This window comes from Battus philenor, unplaced genomic scaffold, assembly GCF_028537555.1.
Source record: "Battus philenor isolate CCGP_79_NKW_IND1 unplaced genomic scaffold, ilBatPhil1.0.hap1 SCAF_9, whole genome shotgun sequence".
In the NCBI taxonomy this organism is placed as follows: Eukaryota; Metazoa; Arthropoda; class Insecta; order Lepidoptera; family Papilionidae; genus Battus; species Battus philenor.
The window spans coordinates 9,214,378-9,238,224 of record NW_027181759.1 but is presented as its reverse complement, the minus strand read 5'-3'; the positions used below and the strand labels follow the sequence as shown (position 1 = coordinate 9,238,224).

At 32.1% G+C, this 23,847-nt stretch overlaps 3 protein-coding genes across 3 annotated transcripts; 2 read left to right on the top strand and 1 right to left on the bottom strand.

Annotated features, from left to right (window-relative positions):
* The first annotated feature begins 4,855 nt into the window (after nucleotides 1-4,855).
* Nucleotides 4,856-11,112, top strand: LOC137932050 (dopaminechrome tautomerase-like). The gene is made up of 4 exons (XM_068775608.1): nucleotides 4,856-4,909; nucleotides 7,795-7,946; nucleotides 8,911-9,089; nucleotides 9,844-11,112. The coding sequence occupies exons 2-4, from the start codon at nucleotides 7,795-7,797 to the stop codon at nucleotides 10,728-10,730; spliced, it is 1,218 nt and encodes a 405-aa protein (XP_068631709.1). The 5' UTR covers nucleotides 4,856-4,909; the 3' UTR covers nucleotides 10,731-11,112.
* Nucleotides 11,113-14,876: 3,764 nt separating this feature from the next.
* On the top strand, nucleotides 14,877-17,065 carry LOC137931978 (dopaminechrome tautomerase-like). Its single transcript, XM_068775501.1, has 3 exons — nucleotides 14,877-15,073; nucleotides 15,643-15,821; nucleotides 16,086-17,065. The coding sequence occupies exons 1-3, from the start codon at nucleotides 14,922-14,924 to the stop codon at nucleotides 16,979-16,981; spliced, it is 1,227 nt and encodes a 408-aa protein (XP_068631602.1). The 5' UTR covers nucleotides 14,877-14,921; the 3' UTR covers nucleotides 16,982-17,065.
* A 20-nt stretch (nucleotides 17,066-17,085) lies between these two features.
* LOC137932297 (uncharacterized) lies at nucleotides 17,086-23,016 on the bottom strand. Its single transcript, XM_068775902.1, has 5 exons — nucleotides 22,891-23,016; nucleotides 21,008-21,154; nucleotides 19,372-19,568; nucleotides 18,408-18,566; nucleotides 17,086-17,956 (listed from the first exon to the last, which is right to left on the bottom strand). The coding sequence occupies exons 1-5, from the start codon at nucleotides 23,014-23,016 to the stop codon at nucleotides 17,086-17,088; spliced, it is 1,500 nt and encodes a 499-aa protein (XP_068632003.1).
* Between the last annotated feature and the right edge of the window lie 831 nt (nucleotides 23,017-23,847).

Below are 23,847 nucleotides of genomic sequence, written 5' to 3'. Positions count from 1 at the left end.
TCTTAAACATTCACTTTACACATTAACATCACTGACGAAAAACTCCAAATTAAAACAATAATTAAAAATTTGTGCACAACACCCAGGGTCTTGAGCTAAGCTTGTTGCCATCCCAATACACCGAAATAAATAATTTAATCACCAGAGCCCAGACTAGGTCCAACAACACCCGTTGTTGCTTCCGCGGGAGCTGGTCTGTGAATGCATATCTCCCAATACAGACATTAGCTACCCCTAGAGACAATGAGTTAAAATTTAACCTCATTATCATCGTCACCATATTAGCTGTAGGACGCCCATTATTGGAAATAGGCCTTCTCTATAGATTTCTAATAGGACTTGTTCTAAGCAGCCTGCATCCAGCGTCTACCTTCTCGGTAGGACGTTACGCTTGACAGTCCGTCTTCACTCCAGAACCTTAAGGTCCCAACGACATTTATTTTAATAATTAATCGATTAGAAGTTAAAAGCACATATCACTAAAACTTGAATGAATCCATGGAATCAATTCGTCACGAATAACGCTTTAATGCAATGTAAAGGAGATTCTGTAAAATTATATTATAGCAATATATATCATGGAAACAGTGCCGCGTTAACATGTTCATTCTTTAAATCTCAGGATCGACGTCTTTACCTACCGTCTGTACCTACCTGTCGTGAAACGTCCACCCTCAAATTTTAAAATAATTTTGCCACTTTTTTGCTAAAGTATGACGCTATAAAGGATTGTTCAGACTAGAGTGAATAATTCAATTTTCGAAGTTTACCTACTTTTTCGATGGACGGATTAAGTGGGGGTTCACACTAATCGCCCCTGAATCATTAAAAAAAATCTCTCTTGAGAAATAGCGAGGAAGTGTCAAATGTGAAGTGAGTAGAGCGATCTATCAAAATTTCCCAAAAGGATCACGTTCTTCAATAAGTATGACGCAAGGAGAGAAAAAGAGCGTGGCTATGACAAGACTCAGGTGGAAGCCAAAAACAATAGTAGTAAGTATCACTCACTGAAAGGTCCAATCCATTGACTAATATTGTTTTCATTTATTATAATATTTGCATATTTAACAATTCTTTCATTTTTACAGATGTTAAGTGATGAATTTGCAGTTGTTATATGAATTTTATTTAAAATGAGTGTTTCTTTTGTTTACCTGTTAATTGTAAAAACCTGCAACATGGACATCTGTTTATTATTTGTTGTTTTTTTGTAACAGCTGTGTACCATTAAATGTCACTGGAGTAAACATTTTTTTGGTATAACATAAGAATTATTTTTTGTATAACCGTACCACGCCCGCTTCGCGTGACTCGCACTGCCTTTTGTGAAGATAATTGCATAAAATCCGTTATTAGTATTTTCAACAGGGCAAAAATTTTTTGTCTAAATTTGATACCCATAAAAGCTAAATTTCAAACGATAACTTGTACAGGGAAGAAAAAACTTGTAATTGCTGTAGTTTGAATCCATGTTTTTTAATGAACACTCCATCCATTCTCTTGCAGATGTTACATTTAAATTGTGTTTTTAAGTTCTTAGCTGACCTGACAGAAGAGATATTCCTAAGTCAAATTTCAAATTTGTAAGCCTTATAGTCGAGCAGTGGTAGTCCAGCGGTAGAGGAATGAGTCTTGCGATCGAAGTTTTTATAATTCACGCTTCATGTATTAATTATATAGGATTGCCACTACTTGAAAAGTAGTTTCTATAAGGTGAGCAATACTAACGTTTACGTACTATAATACCACACTGCGATCGTCTACCCGCCTGCCAAACGTGGCGATTATGGTATATCAGCTCATAGATATCTTTGTGGGAAGTCTATGCCTTAACTTAAGATTCTGGAATGGAGACTTAGGACCGGCAAGCTGAGCGTAAAACATCCACCCAAAAGGTGGACAAGTGGAAACATATTGAAAATCTATGCAGGAGGCATTGTTCAGCGGAGGACGTTGTTCGGTTGAAATGATATTGATAAAGATCACAGAATTTTCTGTTTGTTTTTGTTCATAAACGCTTACAAAATAGATATGGATTTTTTTAATGTCACTTTTATTTACTTACTGAAAATCAATTGCGGAAATTGTGATAGTTACAAAGTCCTCAGATTAGGGTGCCTTTGGAACCTTCGCAGCTTTAAGTTGAAGAATTCCCTTTTTGGAAAGTTTGGATTCTCCTAGTATTCTTCTCATGACGTACACAAGTAGTCACTGCAAATGATTCTAAATTGATATTATTATAAATAAAACAATCCGTCTTAATCGCCATTTTGATCGGTCGATCAACAGATCGATTATTTTTTTTTTTAATTTTGCGATTAACCATCTCTGGACATCAAGTATAATTTAAAAAATGAAAGTTACCCATTTCTTCTCTTTTAATGTACATTTTTTTAAATAGATGCTTGTATTATAAAACGAATATAAAATTAACGACGGCCACTGAGCCAGACTACGAGTTGGACTGACGACATAATCAAGGTTACGGGAAGTCGCTGAATGCTGGCAGCGCACGACCGGTCATTGCGGCCATCTTTGGAGGAGACCTATGCCTTTCAGTGGGCTTTTATTGGCTGATAAAAGATCTGATAGATGAATGAAATGAAAATGAATGTTTTAATGATGAAAAAAATCATGACAGATGAATGAAATGATAAATGATCTTCATTTTTAAATTCACCAACTAATAATCATAGCCATAAATTAACAATTTCTATTTTAACGAAATTATTAGAAAGTTTAAAAAAATGTAAAAATAATACATTGACATATAATAGCAAAATCTCCATTTTGCTTAACCTTGATGTTTCGAATTGTACGATCATATTTGTGCAAAGGACACTTGTATTTTTGAATTAAACATTATATTTGGAAAAATGCCTTATTATTACGACACAAACCCGTTAAGCTACGGCTTTCGATGATTATATTCATAGGGCTGTCACTCTATGTAATCACGTCATTATTGAGGCTGACAACCCTTTATGTAACATGCGAATGAAATAACACGAGACATAAAAATATTTTTTATTAAAATTAATTTAACTTTTATAAGTACAATGTTATACATAGATCATGACAGTCATTATAATTTTCAAAATTAAATTGTTAATTCTTGGGTTGAATGGCTTTAATGTTAACCTTGCAGAAACCTTGTTAAGAATTTGCAGTAGACCGGTCCACTACAGCTATCACATAACATCCAACGCTCTATTGCTAGAGTATGGATATCTTACAAAGGCTATAAAATTTGTTGTAAAATATGGCTGTAAAATATGCCTCTTTTTTGTCATTATGTCTATCTGTATGCATGTTTTCCTTTTTATTTTGCGAATTTTATATATTTAAGATTCGACTTCATCGAGTTCAAAGATAATGTTGAAAAAGTTATTCTTGCTAGATTAAAAAAATGTCACAGGACGTTTGTATGCTAAGCTTTACTACACTGAAAATTACTTTATAGAAGATAAACTCCAGCCTATTTCAATGTTAATCAAATATATAATTACGTATTCTTTAAAAAGATAGTCCCAATGAGTTTCTTACGCCTGCTCTTCTCAAGTCTGAGGCATTTATTACCTGAAGCGGAGCTAGACTTGTTTTTTATCAAACTTATTATTCAATCAAGAGCAAGTCAATATTTTTGAGATAATGACGTCAACAATTGTAATGCGTCCCATATTAAAAAAAAACTAATATGAATTTGAATAAAGGTTGGTTGATTGGCTTTGAGTTTATTTTCAAAATTACTAGTCCTACTTTTCAGACTCCAGAATTCATATATAAAACTAAACGGGTTCATTACCAATTTTAAGAAATCAATAGAAATACGCCTAAACTATTAGGTACGCTAAGTATCTGAATAAAATGAATAATAACGTAATTGTAAGATTAACATCTTGGTAATTGCTGTATACATATAACATACGTGTTAACCTGATACGTAAAGATAACATACAGTACACTATGATTATCTGGCGCTTTCTAAAAATCATTATTCAATACACGAACAAGTTTTTGTACTTAGAACTTGCAACTATAGAAATGTGGTCCGATCGTTTCCGTCATGTTTTTATTACATAAAATTACGCGTTGATAAAGATAGAAAGACCCATGGATATGAACCAAAAGTTTAACTTTCTAGACTTAAGGTGGCACATATAATTTCACCAAGTTTAACAATTCTTGGGAGGCGCCCACCTGTAACTATTATAAATCGGAAGGAAAGGCCACCAGTGGACCAGCTGTAGGATGTCCACCAGTGGACATCCTACAGCTGCGATAATAATGATGATGAAGTTAATCAGCACTAATGCAGTTCAGATCGAGACAGAAAATATCACCGTTATTACTTGATAATAGAAATATTCACAGCAGCGGTAGCGAAATAACTGCCGGAAAATATTAAATCGAGCGGTCAAGTAATATCTACATCAGTGAACTATTTCTTGTACATCATTTAAGCTGTTGGGCTAATTTGTTGTTATATAGCAGATGCTGCGTAACCTATTGCTGACAGCTTCTGGTATAATATAAGTACAAGTTGTTATTCAATGATAAAAAAAATAGAAAGCGCTATCATAAAATCTTATCAGTTCAATTATTATTCTTCGCATACAAAAAAACCATATGAAATTTATTAGAATCAATCATGTAAAATAATCGTTTTGAGATCACCATGATTTATTTTTTGATGTTTATAATTTTCAAAAAAGAATTGAAGCATGTTTTAGGGATAACGAAATAGAAATGTTTTGGTTTAATGTAACATAATTATGCAACATTTTAAACCGGTTTCTAAAAATCTCGTGCATACGATAACTAAGTTGTGGGCGAAGTTACATTACATAGTTGACCAAGGTAGAGAGCAGACGCGGTTAATTTCAATAAAACTACACTCCTCGCCAAGGTATGTGTTTTTACAGATGTATTATGTCCAATACTTAAAAATATTCAATTTATTTATATTTTAAAATAATTATAAGGTTATCGGAAAATATAACCTTCATTAATATTTTTCTGTCCGTCTCAATAATCGTTTTCTTTGTGCTCATTAAAATTAAGTCGTTACCTTTTTAAATTTAATTTTTTTTTGTCATAAAATAAATTGTAAATTAACAACTAGCTATCTTTAAACGTTCTGTAAAAAAGAACTATTAATGTAAAGCACTTTCCAAACTTTGTTTTACTTCGTGAATGAACAGACGTAAATATAGTCTTTGTTGTAAGGAATACTAAGTAATGGTTACGTAAAAATATATATTTAACGACTAAGTAACTATTCATACAATACTGATACACCTCAATTGATAAACTTACTTCTGTATGACAAGAAAATTATCAATAAAATGTTATCATGACTTTAAAGGTTTAGTTTTTGAGTCTTTTCGAAATGTGGTCTTGTCAGTTTGCGCGCTGATTTAAAGTTTATGGTCAAATGTTACAAGGGCACGCATACGAGCTAGAGGCGGTTGTATTCAATAAATTAATATGAATTTTTAATTTATTAAATGCCCTTGTCCATGCTTTGTTTATCCGCATTCCATGGTCGAATTTAATCTAAAAAACAAAGAGGATAAATAATATGCGAATAAATCATTGTTTATTTTTTGACAATCAATATTAATGAGATCCTTGTCGCTTAAACTATTTATAGAAAATAATGTTTAACGTGTGTGTATTCTGATACTGGAATTCTGAAATACAAAGTATCCAGTATATATTTTTTTTATATAATGGCTTGAAAATCATTACTAGTTTACTGTGCGTAGTCAAAACATAAGACAATTATAGAAATTTTAAAAAAAGGCGGTTTTTTGTATTTTTATCCTCCTTGAATACTCGTTTTTAAAATTAAATAAAAAAGCCTTCACATTTAATTTACGTCTCCTATTAAAAATTCCTCGTTTCGATTTCAGTTCTTTATCCCTTTAAAATAAATGAATATTCAAAAGGAATATTTTTGACATATGAATTCAAGGATAGAGTACCAAAAAAGAATTCGCCTATTCCGATCATAATAGTGGTCTAGTTAAAATAAAATTTTAAAATGAAGTAAAATAGGTGATACTCTGAAGGCTGCTGGTGATCAATAACAACATGTTATATTTTTAATTATGGTTCTTACAGAATGTATTTATAATGTTGAATGAATTTTCAAAATACTTTCACATGATCTAAAAATCTGAATTCATTAAACAAGTATTATGTAATTTGTGTTACAATACTAATTCAAAATTCACTATTACGTTAACTTTGAAAATTAGTACACATTATTGGTTGGTTTTTTAATGTGAAATTTTAATGTAACTGCTTACGAATGTTAATGAAATTTCAAAAATATTTCCTTAAAACAAAGTCTATTAAAAATCATCAATATTTAATAATTACATAAATAAACATTTTCTAAAATTCTTTTTTGTCTAAAACATTTATAAATATTTTGATATTATAAATAACCTTTATAAATTAACCAACGCGAAATCTTCATTCTGATTTTTTTAATACTAAATCTTCAAATGTAATATAAAACCCAAATCGAAATTTATGTTATTATTTTTAACTGTACTCGGTTACTTAAACTATTTACCGGTTTTAACAAACGAATCATAAATGATTAAAACAAAGAGTATTATTCTCTGTTATTTTTAAAAATGTATAATGATTATCGTGTAGATAATTGTTGAACAACGCCCTGTACTAATTAGAATCAATAATTGGTAGAATAATACACCAGTTTATTATAAACTGAAATCGTAGCGGATTCGTCATTTTTCACTTTTTCAATTCGTCAAATTTTCACGCAATTTTCTGAATTTTATCTGCACGGAAATAATGTTATCAGCCCTTAAGTGAAATTCCTTTGATTCAAGCGTATATGTCATAATCATAAAAAAAATCAACAAGTAATACTTAACATTCTACATAGACTTAATTTCAATGAAGAGAAATATAAAGTTCCGCGTTATCGAAGTGGCCAGGCAATCAATCGGTTTCTGATTTCATACATTTAAAACTAGATTTTCCTGCGGCGTAGACTGTGCAATTAGCACATAAAATTTTCACAATTAATAAACATGTTTTACATTAACTATTTCATATTAACTAATAGACATATTCGCAAACAGATATGTAAGATCTGAAACTATCGAATTAAGAATAACACTTTTATCTATCGACTACATGTTACGAGTCAAATTTACAACAGCGTTCAATTCATTTTTAAAACATATGTATTTTTAATTCGTCTGTGTAAATACTTAATAGCTTGTAATAACCGGCATTTGATTTAATATACAAGGTGATTGGTTATTTGTATAAAAAGCTTAGGGATGAATGTATAGACCATTTGTTATCAATTAACATCTGGTACACCATATCCAAAAATCTATGGTTCTGAATTAATAAATTATGTAATGATAGTACAGTAAGTAACAACTTTTAAAAATTGGAATTATCACAAATTAAAAATAATTATTGTTTAGTATCTGTCCACGTAGACTTTTTACTGTCTGAATTTGATGGGCTTGTCGCTTTCCAAAGGAAATAATTGAAAGATGCAAGAAATTTCTATATACTTTCAAGCTTTTTACTTATATATAAGACGTACTTTGACCCCTATTAGGCTTTAACATTTATAACTAAACACAGTGTACATTAAATATCTTTCGAAGAAAATATTAATCTTTTTTAATATGTACATGGCTTTTAATTTTTAACACATATATAGACATTTTACTTTATTATTGATTAAGATCTTTTGTATTGCAATACTAAACTTTGTCTTGTTTAAAGATGCGAGCATTATGTTTGATCCTCAATATCGCGCTTGTCGCTGCTTATGGAAACTATATGCGCAGTCCAGCCCTGAACACTCTATACAGATGGAAGCAGATCGATTTTGAATACCCGAGTGAACTGGAAAAAATGACGGCAATAGCAAACGGGTAATATTTTACACTTTTTTTTTTCTCCATAAATTATTTTATTTTGGTGCTTCTATCTAATAATATTCTATGCATAAAATTAACTAGGAGGAAAAGATTGACATAGAGATGTTGGTCTTGGGATTTATACCTTGTATGTATAGGCAAATCGAAAGAGATACTTAACGTTGAATATACTAATTTAGAAACGTGTTTGGCTTAACAAAATTGATCGATCACTCTTTTAAGTAATAGCCTGCAATAATCTAAGCTACGTTCTTTAGACGACCTAAATATGTTATTTTAGAATAAATCAGATACAATGTTTGAAAGCTCTTTTTAGGAATTTAAACAAAAATATTTAAAAGGTAACCTTGTTCTCTGTTTTAAATAATTTGATGTTTGATAGTATCTTGTTTTATAACAAGCGGCATATATTATATCTGTGTGACGAAATAAATAAAAATTTCGTGAAGTTACTTTTGACCCGTAGAAATAAGTCATCAAAACTGTGAGCGGGACACATCGGATGTGCAACTGAGTCTAGAGATTGTCGAATGTCGACCACCGTGGCCTGTGTAGGTCTCCCACTAAGTAAACTGGCGACATAGTCAAGATCGCAAGACCGGCCATCGTAGCGATCTTTGGGACAGGCTTATGCCATTGAGTAAGCGTCTATCAGCTAACATGATGATGCTAGCCACTTTTTCTTTTAACGAGTGTCTCGGGTCAATTATTCAAGCCTAAGTACCTCTTATTATTTTATATATAGAATTAGAATCTCTTATCACAAGTTACATCTTAATTAGGTCCATCATTAGTTGAAACACAATTAAATTTAAGTTCAAAAGGTTAGCTTAAATTTGCCTATGCCATAACCACAAGCAAGTCATAGTTATAATATTAAAATACATTTGTACGTTTATATTGTCACAGTATTCCATACCAGTGAAATTAAATAGAGATATGAACGGATTGTTCGCAGGGAATTCAATCAAATAAATGTAATACCTCTCGGCATCGAGAGGTGGAAGGATCGCATTTTTATCAGCACTCCCAGATGGAAAAAGGGTACTCCTGCAACATTGTCCTCTTTGCCAACATTGGGAGGTCAAGAGTCACCACCACTTTCACCCTATCCTAGCTGGGACTGGCACAATGCAGGTAATTTTAAAAACCTTCAATATTTGAAGTTTTGTGTATATCATGTCAGACTTTACGAAACCATTTCTTAAAAAAATATCTGTACTATATTACTCTTTCGTATCAAATTCGTAATAACGTAATAGCGTAAAAACACGTATGTGTTCACTTTTTTCGAGTATATTGACGGAAAGGGTTAATATTATACTGGATTTATTATGATATATGATAAACTTTGTATACGGGTAGAATAGACAATGTGTTAACATTTGAATCTTATTTCGTCGTCAATCATGTGTCACATAAGATATATGATGAACTTTAGTTCAAATTATGATAGATTATTCTCTTTTAGTTTTATTCCTATATGTAGCTTATAAGAAAACTGTGATATTCCTTCACGAAAATGTTAGTACAAAACAGAATTTAACTTGTGTTAATCACACATCACATTAGATTTATTTAGCTATTTTTGCCATATTTTTTACGAAGGTTTGTACTTGTGGTTGTTTTCTGTCGTCCTCTCAAAGAATATTTTTAAGACTGCCGAAACATATGTTCTATCGATAAAGGTGTTTTATTAGATTTTGGGTATTTTATTAGGAAAACCTACTACGATTTTTTTAATTTATTACAATAATCTATTCTTCTATTATACATTACTAACATTATTCATACACTAAAATTATTTTTACGTGTTGATAAATAATGTATAGATAAGTTTTTATTGTAAATGTCTTGTATTTTACCTAAAATTGAGTTTATTATATTTCAGCAAACTGTACCGGATTTACATCAGTATTTCGCATGAGTGTGGATCACTGCGGTGTAATGTGGGTATTGGATTCAGGACAAGTTGAAGCATTTGAGACCCCACAACAGCTTTGCCCTCCAACACTATACGCAATTGATTTAGACACAGACACTGTACTCGGCCGATTTCCTATTCCAAGTGAATTTGTTCTTCAAAACTCATTAATTACGAACATAATAGTTGATTCAAGAGACGCCAGATGTAGAGATCTTCACGTGTATATAGCTGATGCTTGGCGGTTTGGACTCATAGTTTTTAGAAGTTCTGATGCAGCGTTCTGGAGATTCAATCACTACTCGTTCTACCCAGAACCGCTCCTTTCGAATTACACATTGCACGGCCTGAACTATCAGTGGAGCGATGGCTTGTTTGGCATGTCATTAGGTAAAGTCCACCAAGGCGATCGACCATTATATTATCATTCAATGTCCAGCTCTTTGGAATTCGTTGTGAGTACATCAGTAATACGAGATCCTACTCGTGTTAATAACGCAGTGGACGAGTTTAAACTTTTAGGTGAAAGCCGAGGACCTGGAGGTCAAGTGTCTGCAGCGGCGATAGACCGTAACGGTGTTATGTTCTTCAATTTAATATCTCAAGACAGTATCGGATGTTGGAATACCTGTACCGACTATCAAAATAGAAATCTGGGTATAGTAGCGCAAAGCGATAAAATATTAGTCTTTCCTAATGATTTACGAATAGATCACGAAGTACCACAGTATGCTTGGATAATTACCAACAGGCTTCCTATGTATCAATTCAATCTGATTGACCCGAATGAATACAATTATCGAGTTCTGTATTTAGATCCTGTGAAAGCTGTGGAAAATACAGTTTGTGAATAGTGGTTTAAAAAACTTAAAGCTAATGTTAATATTTAAAAATACAAGATAAGTTTTCTTTATGTTTTTAACTGTATTGTTTATAATACATACTTTTTAATATTACTATCCATAATTGTCCCAATAAAAACCACCAGGTAAAATATCCTTTCCAAAAAATTCTGAAACTAGAGTTATGACGTAATTTAGATTACTACGTATTAAAATTAATAATTGTATACTATTTGTCTCTGCGGATTTTGTACCGCCATAAGTTATTAGACTAACGCATTGAAATGTAACAATAAATTATTCTAACATAATGCATAGTGATCACTTTATACAAGTTGATTCAAATAGATGTAAAGGCTTTAAAGTTTGTTCCTGACTAATAAACTGAATATTCACCCCTTTAAATCTTTTACATATATAAGCAATCCTATATAATATTTGAAATTTTTGGGAAACACATTTGAGCCTATATCAGGCGTGAAACGATTGTGTATATTGATATAAGGGTTATTATCAACAGGCGAAAGTATAATCGTGTACTGTAAAAAACTATGTATTTGCCGTCTCCAAATTCAACGATTCAAATCTTTGGTAATGAAAGAATTAAAAATGAAATAAGGAACGTTCTCGAACAGATTTAATTATTTCGTGTAATTAACGAACGATGCATGCATCCGGCCGGATGCAGTCGGGAGACCTATGTCTTGCAGTGGACGTCCTATGGCTGAATGACAACGTGATGTGCAATAATTATTCCTTTCGCTCAAGAACGTTTTTAGGCTGTGTGCATATTCACGTGACAGTTCAAAAGCCTAATGACTCTGGTTAAAGAGAGAGATATCTTACATCTTTAGTTGAAACACTGGTTAGAATTTTTTTATATCACATACCGTAATTATGTCATCGTACAATAACATTGCGCTATGTTATCAAAAATTATTTTCCGCACTTTTCACGTCTGGCTAATTCTTTTTAATTATTTTTAGCGTACCATTCATTCACAAAATTAGTCTGTTCTACTAAACATCCTTTCGAATGCATAGACAAAATTATAATTGCTTATGGAAAAACACGAATTATGACGTTAAATATCAACGTCCTAGGTATATTTGCTTAATGTTTTAAAAATAACAACTTTTTGGGTTCCTTCCCGAGTAAATCTCCTAAACAGTTTCATTTATTTTCACCGAAAAAACATGTAGAAATCATTAAATTTTATTAACATCTTTATAATATCAAATTAGAAATTTATCGTGACACTTTAATCACGCAAGTTAAAGATCTCAGTACATAAGTGATAAAGGGAATAACCATTATAAACAACTTTAATCTATTTTTACGTAATAACATACTTAATATTTCAATTTCTTTGTAAGAGACTTTCCGTTTATTAAGTTCTCTAATATAACTTAAAGCTTTTGTCTAGGATACTGTAAAATTATTATAACTGATTTATTAAATACAAGTTCATTCATTCATTCATCCCGCCGATACACCTCCACTGTAAGGCATAGATCCTTCCCAAAGACCGAAACAAAGACCGGCATTGTGCTGCCGGCATCTAGTGACGCGACCTCGTTTAAGTCGTCGGGCCACCAAATGGAGGATCTACCTATGCCGCGTCTATTGCCTCGTGGTCGCCACTCCAACACCCGTGACCGTCGAAATGGATGTCTCAATTTTTTTGACACTACCAACTAGTGCTTCATATAAAATATTGATGTAGACGAAACCAGAGACGAAAACAAATACAAATGTATAATCAGGTTTTAAAGACACGGAATAATATGAATGTAAACATCTGATTAATGAAACCGGATGAAGTATATATAAGTATATATATATATATATATATATAATGATACGAATAAAACCGTCACTTTTTAATAAAAATACCTAGATTAACGTTTAAATATGTTTTTATTACCTTTTTATATATATGTATATCACACTACCAATATGTTTCCGTATTTACAAAAGAGCATTATACTTTTATAGTAACAGAGGTATTTATAATTAGATGACTGTTAGTAAAATACATATAAATCTTTCACAACATCAGTCAAACTGAACACAAAACATAATGTTCAATAATCTACAAAGCTACTAACTGTGAATGATGTGTACATAACTATTACACAACGCCTTGAACCTAAGTAAGCTAATTGGTAGAATAACACAGAATTAGTTTGATTATCAACAATCGTGCTCGTTTTTTGTTAGAAACTGTTATTGTGTACATTCTTACCTTATAAGTATTGTTTTAAACTAACTTTCACTTTTCAATTTATTAATTTTTCGCTTACAACACAATAGCTTTTAGATTCTTGTTATATTTGTCCCACGTGATTGCAAAATAGTTATATTATTAAAATAACTTAACGCTATTGTTTAATATCTACAATGGTCTCAATAAGATAAATCAACGTCCAATTACTCAGCTTTGTTCAATTCACCGATTACAACCGATCAAGTCGAGGTTCAGACCACTCGGTGACCCCTAAGTGGGAATGCAAAAAGCGTATTTGCATACTCTTAAACTGATGTTCTCTATTGGGGACTCTCACGTCTGCTCACTCTAAGGCCAAGGAACTTGAAAGCTATGCTAACCCTTAATATAAATATATATAATAGAGGAGTCCGAGCTAATGTTCCTAAGATAGTAGTTTAGTCAATGAATAAGATATTTAGGCTCAGCGTCCTCAGTATTCTATTATTTCGAATGATATTACTGCTGTTAGCTTAGTGGCCCTTATAATTTCATTGCAAGCTTGCGCAACAAGGGTAGAAAAACTAATACGTAGTTCTCGCATGACTCGTCCAGATATATCAACGGATTAATTACGCTATGAACAACTGTTTAGTGTAATGTATGGGTGTTTAGGTAAGAGACGGCTACAAGAAAAGAGATTTAGAGTACCCTCCACCGACTATTGCTACGTTATTAAGAAAAGGTGGACGCCCAAAGACAATAAACATTTGCAGAGTGCAGTTCTTTATTTTGCAGCAGGTGCAATACAGTGTATTGTAGCTGGTGGTTAAATTTTTGTGCTTACCATGTCTAAAGTGACCTTATCTATCTTCGTGGGTTATGAAATCCTTTCTCAGTGCTTTCTGGCATGAATATAAATTTCTCAGAAAAATTTTACCAATAAACGTAATAACGATGCTTACAAATAAACTTCTTAGTATAGCCATGTATCAGCAAAATATATCGTGGTGCTAAAATGGAAATCCCCACAGAGGATCTTATCCTTAAATGTCATCAAAGTGTATTTAACACCCCCAATTTTAAAGACGTTTAAAGGTTATACTGGTTATCATCACGCAGTATCCCTATCGCTATTTCTTATCTGTGTATTTAATTTCAAACAAATTCTAAAATAATTTCGCTGTGTAATAGTTGTAAGGGTAATCAAATTAATTATTATTTAATATTTTTCTTAGTTAACTTTAAATGTTAAGTAAAAGTTAATATGTAAAAGTTAATATTTGAAGTTTTTTAACTTATTGTTCATGATGACGTATTCACAAAATGGCCCATTTTCCAGACAAAATGAATCATATCAATGGTTACAACTGACAACTACTTACCTTACATCACATTATTATTAATTATTGCGGATGCTCTTGTATTATTGCAGAATAATCTCCATACGGTTGCGCGGAAAATAATCTCATTATAAATATTACAAAATCTTGTACTGTAAGAAAAAGAAAATTGATTTTAAGTAATTGTTAAATATTACATCAATAAATAAAGAGTTGACTTGGAATCACGTTTTATTGATTTTCCCATTGAACAGGCAAATAACTTTTTTACGGAACCATGTCTAAAGGGTCTGATAGTTTCGAAATAAAACTAAGTCTAAAACAGAAGAAAGAACATTATAGATTTAAATTTACTAGACTTTATATTACATGCATAATAAAATGTTGACAAAGTTATTCACATCCGTCTACGTATTTTATCTTCCAAAGAATGTCCAAAACTGCTTAGTACGCATCAACAGGAAAAATGAAATAATTACCATTTAAAAACTGATGATGTATCAGTCGATCATATCTCGACTCCAGCAGTTTCATTTAAATTATCAAAACGATCAACACAATGATAAGATACAGAAAACAATTATATTGCAGAAAGTGAATCAATTTTTATTAGTATCTCATTGTAATAGGCGGTAAGCTTATGCCTTTGACATGCTACGATTATTTCTGATAGTCAATATCGCCCTTGCGGTATCAGGTAGAGGATATTCACGATCGGAGGTTGTAAACACTCTATATAAATGGAAGCAAATGGATTTTAAATACCCTAGTGAAAGGGAAAAACTGGAGGCTATAGCAAATGGGTAAAACTACATTACTTAACATCCTTAAAGCGTACAGAGAGCCGTCTTATATATAAAGTTTCGGCAAATTGACAAATCATCTAAGAGAAGTTGCTGAGGACCTAAATGTATCAATTGCCTTGTCTCATTTGATTTTTACCATTAATTTAAGTATGGGACGGGTCAGTGCAAATTTCGTACCCAAAATTGCTTAATTTCAACCCAACACAGCTAAGTATTAACATTCATCAGGAGTTATTTGACTCCGTCCGCAAGACATGGAGACCAAAACTAAATCACCCTATAGAAAGGTGCTACAGGAGTCAAAGAAAATCACTTTTCGTTTATTTAAAAAAAAATGTTAGTTATAGCAAGAATAGTATAACAATGATTTAATTACATGCATAACCTACAAAGTGAACTTTCTTTTGCAATATTTTTAATTAAATTACTAACTTATTACAAGTTAATTAAATTATTTATTGTATTCTCTTGAAGAAACCTAAACAGAGCTCTCTGCCTACAATGTCTAATCCATAATATCCACCAATAATTGTCCTCGTTGTTATATAGTCTACTTATTATTTCAGAGACTTCAACCAAGCAAACGTGATACCTCTTGGTATCGAAAGATGGAGAGATCGCGTTTTTATTAGCACTCCTAGATGGAAAAAGGGTACACCGGCTACGCTATCGTCCTTGCCAACAGTAGCGGTACAGGACTCACCACCACTGAAACCGTATCCTAGCTGGGACTGGCATAACGCAGGTAATTTTTATTTTAATGTTTCTATAAAGTCTGCACAGATCTCTTCTAAGTATCTTTGTAATTTTTATTTCTTTCTTTTTAAGTCGTAAGTATTAATTAAATACATTAAACGACGATAACTTGTCTGTGATACCGTTTTTAAAAAATTAGAATAAAATGTAATATATTAATAACAGTAAGATAGTAGCTTCGTTCCCAGCGTGTTTAAGCTTTTCGACAAATCCAGTACGTAAACTTTTAATTCAACCTAACTTAATATTTCAGATAACTGTACTGGATTAACATCTGTATTTCGGATGAGTGTAGACCATTGTGGCGTGATGTGGGTATTAGACTCTGGAACCATTGAGGCATTTGAGACTCCACGGCAACTGTGTCCTCCCACAATCATTGCTATTGATTTAGAAACAGACACTGTCCTTGGTAGATATCCAATTCCTGACCAATTTGTTCTTCAAAATTCACTAATAACAAACATAGTGGTTGATTCAAGAGATGATGACTGTAAAGATCTGCATTTATATGTTGCCGATGCCTGGCGATTTGGACTCATTGTATTTAGGAAATCAGATGCAGCATTTTGGAGATTCGATCACTTCACGTTCTTCCCTGAACCTTTACTTTCAAATTATACTTTGCATGGACTAAATTACCAGGTGACTGATGGAATATTTGGCATGTCATTGGGTAAAATAAATTCGGGCGACCGATCATTGTACTACCATGCCATGTCCAGTTCCTTAGAATTTGTTGTTAGCACGTCAATAATACGCGATCCTACTCGCATTAATAACGCAGTGAATGAATTTAAGCTTTTGGGAGAAAGCCGAGGCCCTGAGAGTCAATTGTCTGCTGCGGCAATAGACCGCAACGGTGTTATGTTCTACAGCCTAATATCTCAGGATAGTATTGGATGTTGGCATACATCTACGGAATATGCGAATAAAAATTTGGGCATAGTAGCTAAAAGTGACAGAATATTGGTGTACCCAAATGATTTACGGATTGATCAAGAAGTACAGCAGAATGTATGGGTAATTACAAATAAACTACCGATGTATCAATTTAATCTGATAGACCCGAATGAGGACAATTATCGTGTTCTTTATTTTGATCCTGTGAAAGCTGTTAAAAACACAGTATGTCAATCTCCATTTTAAATGATATTAGTTATGTCTTTTATTGATACATCTTAAATAAAATGTAATTGAAAACAATCTTTTTATTAAAATTTTACGTGTATATTTGATTTGTTTCTTTAAATTTACGTCTCTTTACTAAAGTGACTCTTATCGTCATCATAACAGTCTGAAGATGATTGATTGTCATCCGTTAAAATAGATTCGTTAGAGTTTTGTTTTCTCTTTTTGTTGACAACGTACTCTAAACTTTCTTTTGATCCTGGCCTCGTATTCATACTAATGTCTGATTTATTTATTTTCAATTCAATTACCTTTTCAAGGCTAGTTTCCTTTTTGTTTTGAATATCTGTTTTATTTTTAGAAATAACCTTTAATTCTTTTTTACCCATTTGATCGTTTAAATCCACAAAAGTGTTTTCGGTATGAAAATCTGTTTGGTCATTAATATATAATGGATCTAAATTGCCGACCGCTCTGCTTTCAGTTTCCTTATCTGGTATTTTATTTACGTCTGCTTTTGAACATTGTATAATATCAGAAGTTTTCTTCATAAATATCTGTGGGTAATTTGTCAAGTAAGATGCAACTTTTCCTTTAGTACTCCCAACTAAAGAAGATGGCTCTGTATGTTCGCTTGATAAGGCGTTACAATCTAGTGTCATTGCATTGCTTTGTATTAATGTAGGAAAGGTATCTAAGTATTGTGTGGATGTAGACCCATCTTTAGCTAGATACGTTGCTATTCTTAGCGACATAATCACAAACTGTTCTAATATTCGGTCAGTGTCACGTGGAACTACAGGTTCTTTGGATAAACAATCTTCAAAAGTTACAACATCCGACAATGTTCTATTTGAAGTATTCGACAAATTGCGTAAAACCTGTGCGTTATCTTCTACATTTTCAGTGCTTTCGCGAGAAGGTTCCATGTGAGGTATATCATCGAATTTAAGACGGGCTGTAGGTTTAACTGATGATGGCCTGTCTGTATATCTGAAATTGCAATAATAATGATGAATATTAATTATACGTCTGAAAATAGTGCGATACAAGTCTGTTACACCAAGTCAATGCATTATAAAAACTAACGTAGCTGTTAACTGTATGTTTATCATGTACAACCATGGAGTATACAATAATTCCCTCTTCCCTGATTGTCGTAAGAGCCGGCTAAGCGAAAAATATTCACGGACCAAAGGTATAGCATTTAACCTTTATAAGACTTATATTGGAAGTCTGTGGAGAGGTATATGTCCAGCCTACGTCTTACAGCTAGAATGATGACGATGACCATCATCAACCTAATTTACTTAATTTTCTATAACAAGGCAAAAATAAAAAGTGACTTATTAAATAAATGAAATAAAATGACTTGACACTTTAGCTATACAATGCTGAGACAGAAATAATTTTATTGATTATTTTTTACAAAATAAAAACTCACAGCCCAGCTAATATTTTGCGCCGCAGTTGATCTTCATCAAACAAAGACTTGGTGCGACGTCTTCGTACAGCTAACTCCAAGCCGAAGTCTCGGTCGACTGGGGGCACAACAGCTGGGAACGTTTTGAAAGCTGTTGCCATTTTGAGCGTGTGGTAATAGCTGTACAACAACGACTGTTATAACTACATTATGTATTATTATATTATATATTATAAATTTATTGTACTATAAATTTATAAATATAATTTATAGTACAATTCAGCAAATAATTTCAACCTATAAAAGAGATTACCACCTATGAGTACACTCATCGAGATATCTACGGAAACAAAGTTCAGATACTTGAAATTTTGTAAGAATATTTCTTTTGATCATTAATGATGAGCTGTAAACGGATTTTACAAAACTTCCCAAAAAGCATATTTTCAAACTATAGCTCCTATACGTATAAATCTGGGTAAAATTTTTTTTGGCATTTTAAAAATAACCAAAAATAAATTTTAAGTTAAAAGACAGAGCTGGTCTCGCGAAGCAGGCGGGAGCCACCTAATACTTTATAGGTATGGAAAACACCATCTAGAATATCCTTTTATACTTGTCATAAATCAGAGCATCAAAGACTTCAATTCTTGATGGAAACAAATTTACATATACGCACTGAGCAATATCGTAGTCAGTTACGGAAATCGTAATGCACGTAAAACAAAATTTTTGGACATTTCAGATGAAATACCAAGTGTAGTTTATATTGGTTTTCTAATTTATATGGTATTTATTGTTACCACTTTATGCATATTATTACTTATTTTGGAAAGGAAAAATGTATATAAATGTTATATTACTAAAAGTAATTACGAGACACATTTTTAATACAATCTTTGATAAATTAGATCCAGAACTCAAAATGGTATCAATTTCATTTTTTATAATTTTGAAACATTATAAAAAAAAACATTATACATACTTCAAAACTAATATCCACATGTATGAAGCAATGGCAATCGTGATGACTTTGGTTATTAGAAATCTGACACACGGCGGTTTTGCAGGCCCAAGTAATACACAAGTACCAAGCCCAAGTGCGAGACTTATTAGTTCACATAACAGTTTCCTTATTGCAGCAAGCAACAGCCATGGCAACACTAGAGTTGGACGTTCCTCCTAGAAAATACATATTAATTTCATATATTAAAAATACCGATAATTGATCTATCCCTTGGAGCTATTTGGCTTAATTATAGGTGTAAAAGCTTTACAAGAGTATATGTGTAGCTTATTTTGTCTTAATTATTTTATAGTATACCCTATCTAAAATCAACGGATTCAGAAATAATAAATAACCTTTTGATAAATAACAGAAATAATAAATATATTAGTAAGAACAAGCGTATTAAAATCAATAATTGTAACGTCTATATCTGACGCCAAACAATGGCGTAATTGTCCTACTGACTCAAGACTAAAGGTGACGATAAAGGTAAAACACCAACTTGGAATTACACTGAATTTAATATTTACAAATATAAACCGGTGTATTTTTTAGGACCAGTTTCACTGCTGCAAGTCTTAAAACTATTTATTAATTATTAGGGTGTGCGTATTTATTGTAATCATTTACTTATTTTGTTACATTTCAGAATATATTTTTAAAATACAATATCATTTTAATACGTACGTTCACATATTAAACTCAACCAGTATAATCTTTGTTAGAGACTACATAAATTATAAACAATATCATTTGTTTACAGCAGCGTATTGTTAAACGATAATTTAGTCCCACAATAAATAATTACATGTGTGAGCTTGCATTTTACAAACGCTGAATTAAGCGAAGCTAGAAAACTTTGTTAAGATTGTTTCTATCCAAACCTATTATAAATATATGAGGTAGGCCAATGTCCAGTAGTGGAAGTTCTACGGCTGCAATGATGCTGATAAAACAGTACAAGCTCTGAGCTCTCGTAGGCATTGTAATTATTTTACATGGTTCTCCTTAATGCTACATAAACCTTCTCACAAAAAAAGAAAGAAATTAATTCATAAAAAGACTTCTACTGTTGTCGAGTATAACATTTTTATGTTTATATAAAATGCCTGCACAATAGATAGCAGCAATAATCCTAAACTAAATATTGCTTACATTTGATACGTATGTTTTGTTAGACATAACAGCAATCAAGTACTTTAAATTACACCTAATAACATAATGATAATATAAAGTGAATGTGTAGGTTATTTATGCACAAAAATCCTTTCACAGCCTTTTACATATATATTCAATCATCTGCACAAAGTGATCACTTTTTAAAATACTACGTTAAAATTTTAGATAGTAATGCAAGAAGCCAATTACTTCTTCAAAGTCCGCCGGGACAGATTTGAATTTCGAAAACGATTTTGCTTAATATATTATCATTATGTTATTTAATATTTATGAAACCACTGACTTTGAAAAGGGTGTACATCAATTGAGAGCCAATGAGCTATACATTCACTTCTTTAAAGCTTTCACACCTATAACCAATTATCCTGATTTATTCCAGACATTGTCTATCAAAACCTACTTACTACATCATATTTCTAATAGTTAATCGAACCAAGAAAACAGGATAAAGCAGGACTATGTACACCGCCAGGTATACGTAGAGTGTGAAGCATTGCACCAACATGACGCCAGACACCATAGTCCGCAGTACGCGCTGTACTGGTATCGATAGTTGTGGCGGCATCTTCATCTTCCATACCTAAACAAACAAAACAGAACATTACTATTATTTTCTTGTGTCTGCTATATTCTGTAGACAATTTACTACTATCCTATGAAACGATAGGTGATCCAACAGGCCTCTGCGGAGTTTATAAAGGAATGTACCATCGATGGGCCTATTTCTGTATTATAGTAATGCCAAAACCGCTGTACCGCGCCATAGAAAAGTCCGCGGAAGTGTGGGCAAGGAAACATGCATGCGTGAAGCGTGAGCGTTGACGATGAACTGATGGAACAGAGCGGCTAATACTCCCTTCTGTCCCGTCGCGCTTTACTGCATTTTCAATACTATCGTCAGAAAAGAAGAAGAAGAAATATACTAAGAGTTAAACCTAACAATATAGTAATGTTGCAGCATTACTATATTGTTCTATTTAAGTCTTAGTACATTTCTTTTTAAAACCCAACTAATAAAAATACTATTAAAACCCAAGCACACTAGAATTGAAAGGCTAAACAAGTTTTAAGACACACCCCAAGCCGAAGTCCCCTCATGGGGGCTACTACCTAACCTATCCACGGAGCCCACGAATTAACCATAAAGAGGTCTAAGCTAATCGCATTTACAGCTCTGTCACATTAAATTCGGTGAAGCTAAAACGCTAACAAAAAAATATTGTTTTACATTGCACTTTAAAATTGTAAAACGTAATTTAATTATAAGTCAAGATTATAAATTAATAATCAATTTATAATTTAATAACCGCGATACAAATTGACACTATGTGCATTAATTATTTAGGATTACCGCTGCTCACAAACAAGTTTCCAGAGAATGAGCAGCAGCATCTTCTGCGTACCAAAATACTACACTGCAATCGACAACCAACCCGCTTGCCACGCATGGCAATTACTGTATATCCCCCTTAGATATTTTTGTGGGAGGCCTATGCGTTGGAGTTGGCGTCAATGGACTGAAACGACGAAATAGTAACAAAATTTTATAAAGAGTACAAATACATTATTTAGCTCTGAAAGTTATCATAAATAAGAAAGGCCTTAAGGCGTACTATTTATGTTGCTCTGCGCCGGCTAAAGATATTGTTATTCTCTCCTTCCTGTTTAAACGAAGCAATTGCTGATGAATACCATAAGCCGATTTTCAAATATAGCCACGTAATTATTATACAAACAGAAAAGAGATATGAAATCGTATATGGGACCTTCGAGGAAAGTAATGACAGTTAAGTTGTCGCAAATCAGACCAACTGTAATTTAACCAAAATAAACTAACGCAAACCACAGAAATATTTGAATAATAAACAAGCACAGTATGACCACACAACTGTACATTAGTAGATTATAGTTTAAATACTATAAATATCCAAAAATATATCACGTGAGATTTATTATATATTGTAAAAACCACGACGGCGCGACATCCATATATATAATAGCCATACTGTAGTTTCCTAATGTTTTGAAAAATCAAATACGGTGTATAAGCACAGCATTTGTACTTTTTTTGGGAATTATATTAACATAGTAATAAAGGTAACCACAATTAGGCGGCAGAGTTTGTCTAACTACTTTTATGCAAATTCAGCAAAATCGTGTTGTTACAATTGTTATCAAAAAAATCAAATATATGAAATACTATTAAAATTGTTTTAGAATTTTTTCCAGTGTTTGGAAATGTATTATACGCGATATGCTAAATTTACGAAATCCTAATCTATCGTCGCACAAATTTTCACGAGTCAGTTAAGGCACCTGTTTTAAATTAGCGTTCACTTTGAAGAGTGTAGCGTCAAAGATCGTTCGCATAAGCCCCAGTAAAGTCCACATGCATACTTCCGCCTGCATACTCATGCCGACGTAAGACATAATATTTATCATATTTAATTTTTTTTTGGTTATTAATTTTTTTCTTAATGCACAGTCATATCTAGTATAATCACTTATTTTTTTTCCCAGTTGAATCGTCTTTTTCTACCACATTTTTGGACACAGTTATAATTTACATGAATATGTCATAACATTTTAATTTTGACGTGTTAATTTAAAAATTAATTACCACAAAGTCAAAACGTTCATAGACAATAAAGTTTATTTTTGTTATCTGTTTCTACGCTGGAGGCGTGACTGAGTTGCAAAAAGTGACTAACAGCCGTGTCTGTCACCATGCGGACCCAAAATAAGAAACGCTTTTGTAAAAAATTTGACGTTCTTTCAACGTCTCTTGCGTACATCACTTTGTCACTTTTCACGCTGAACGATCGATTTTGACAATAAACCGCAAAACAAAAGACCAGTTTAGATATAACTTCTTATATTTGGAGATTAATCATGACTAGACTAATTTATCATGCATTTTCGTAAAGGTATATCCATCGCTAGCATGTTACTTTTATTTATTAAACGTATTTTTGATAAAGAGAAATGGATGGTACCTATTAAAAACTATTTACTATGCCAAATGTTCTTTTAACGGAACTAATGTATCAAATATGTCCATAGTTGACTGAATTTACTAAACTTAACTGAATTTAATATTTTTTTTACTTTAAAAAATTACAGATTTTATTACTTTAAAAAAAAGTTAAATTAACACTTTTAAAGTTCAAACCATAACTTTTACAATACAGAATTTCCAGTGTTATCTTATTTTTTGTACTTTACCTATTGTACATATGTTTTCTATTAATAAATCTGAGTTTCATAAAAGAC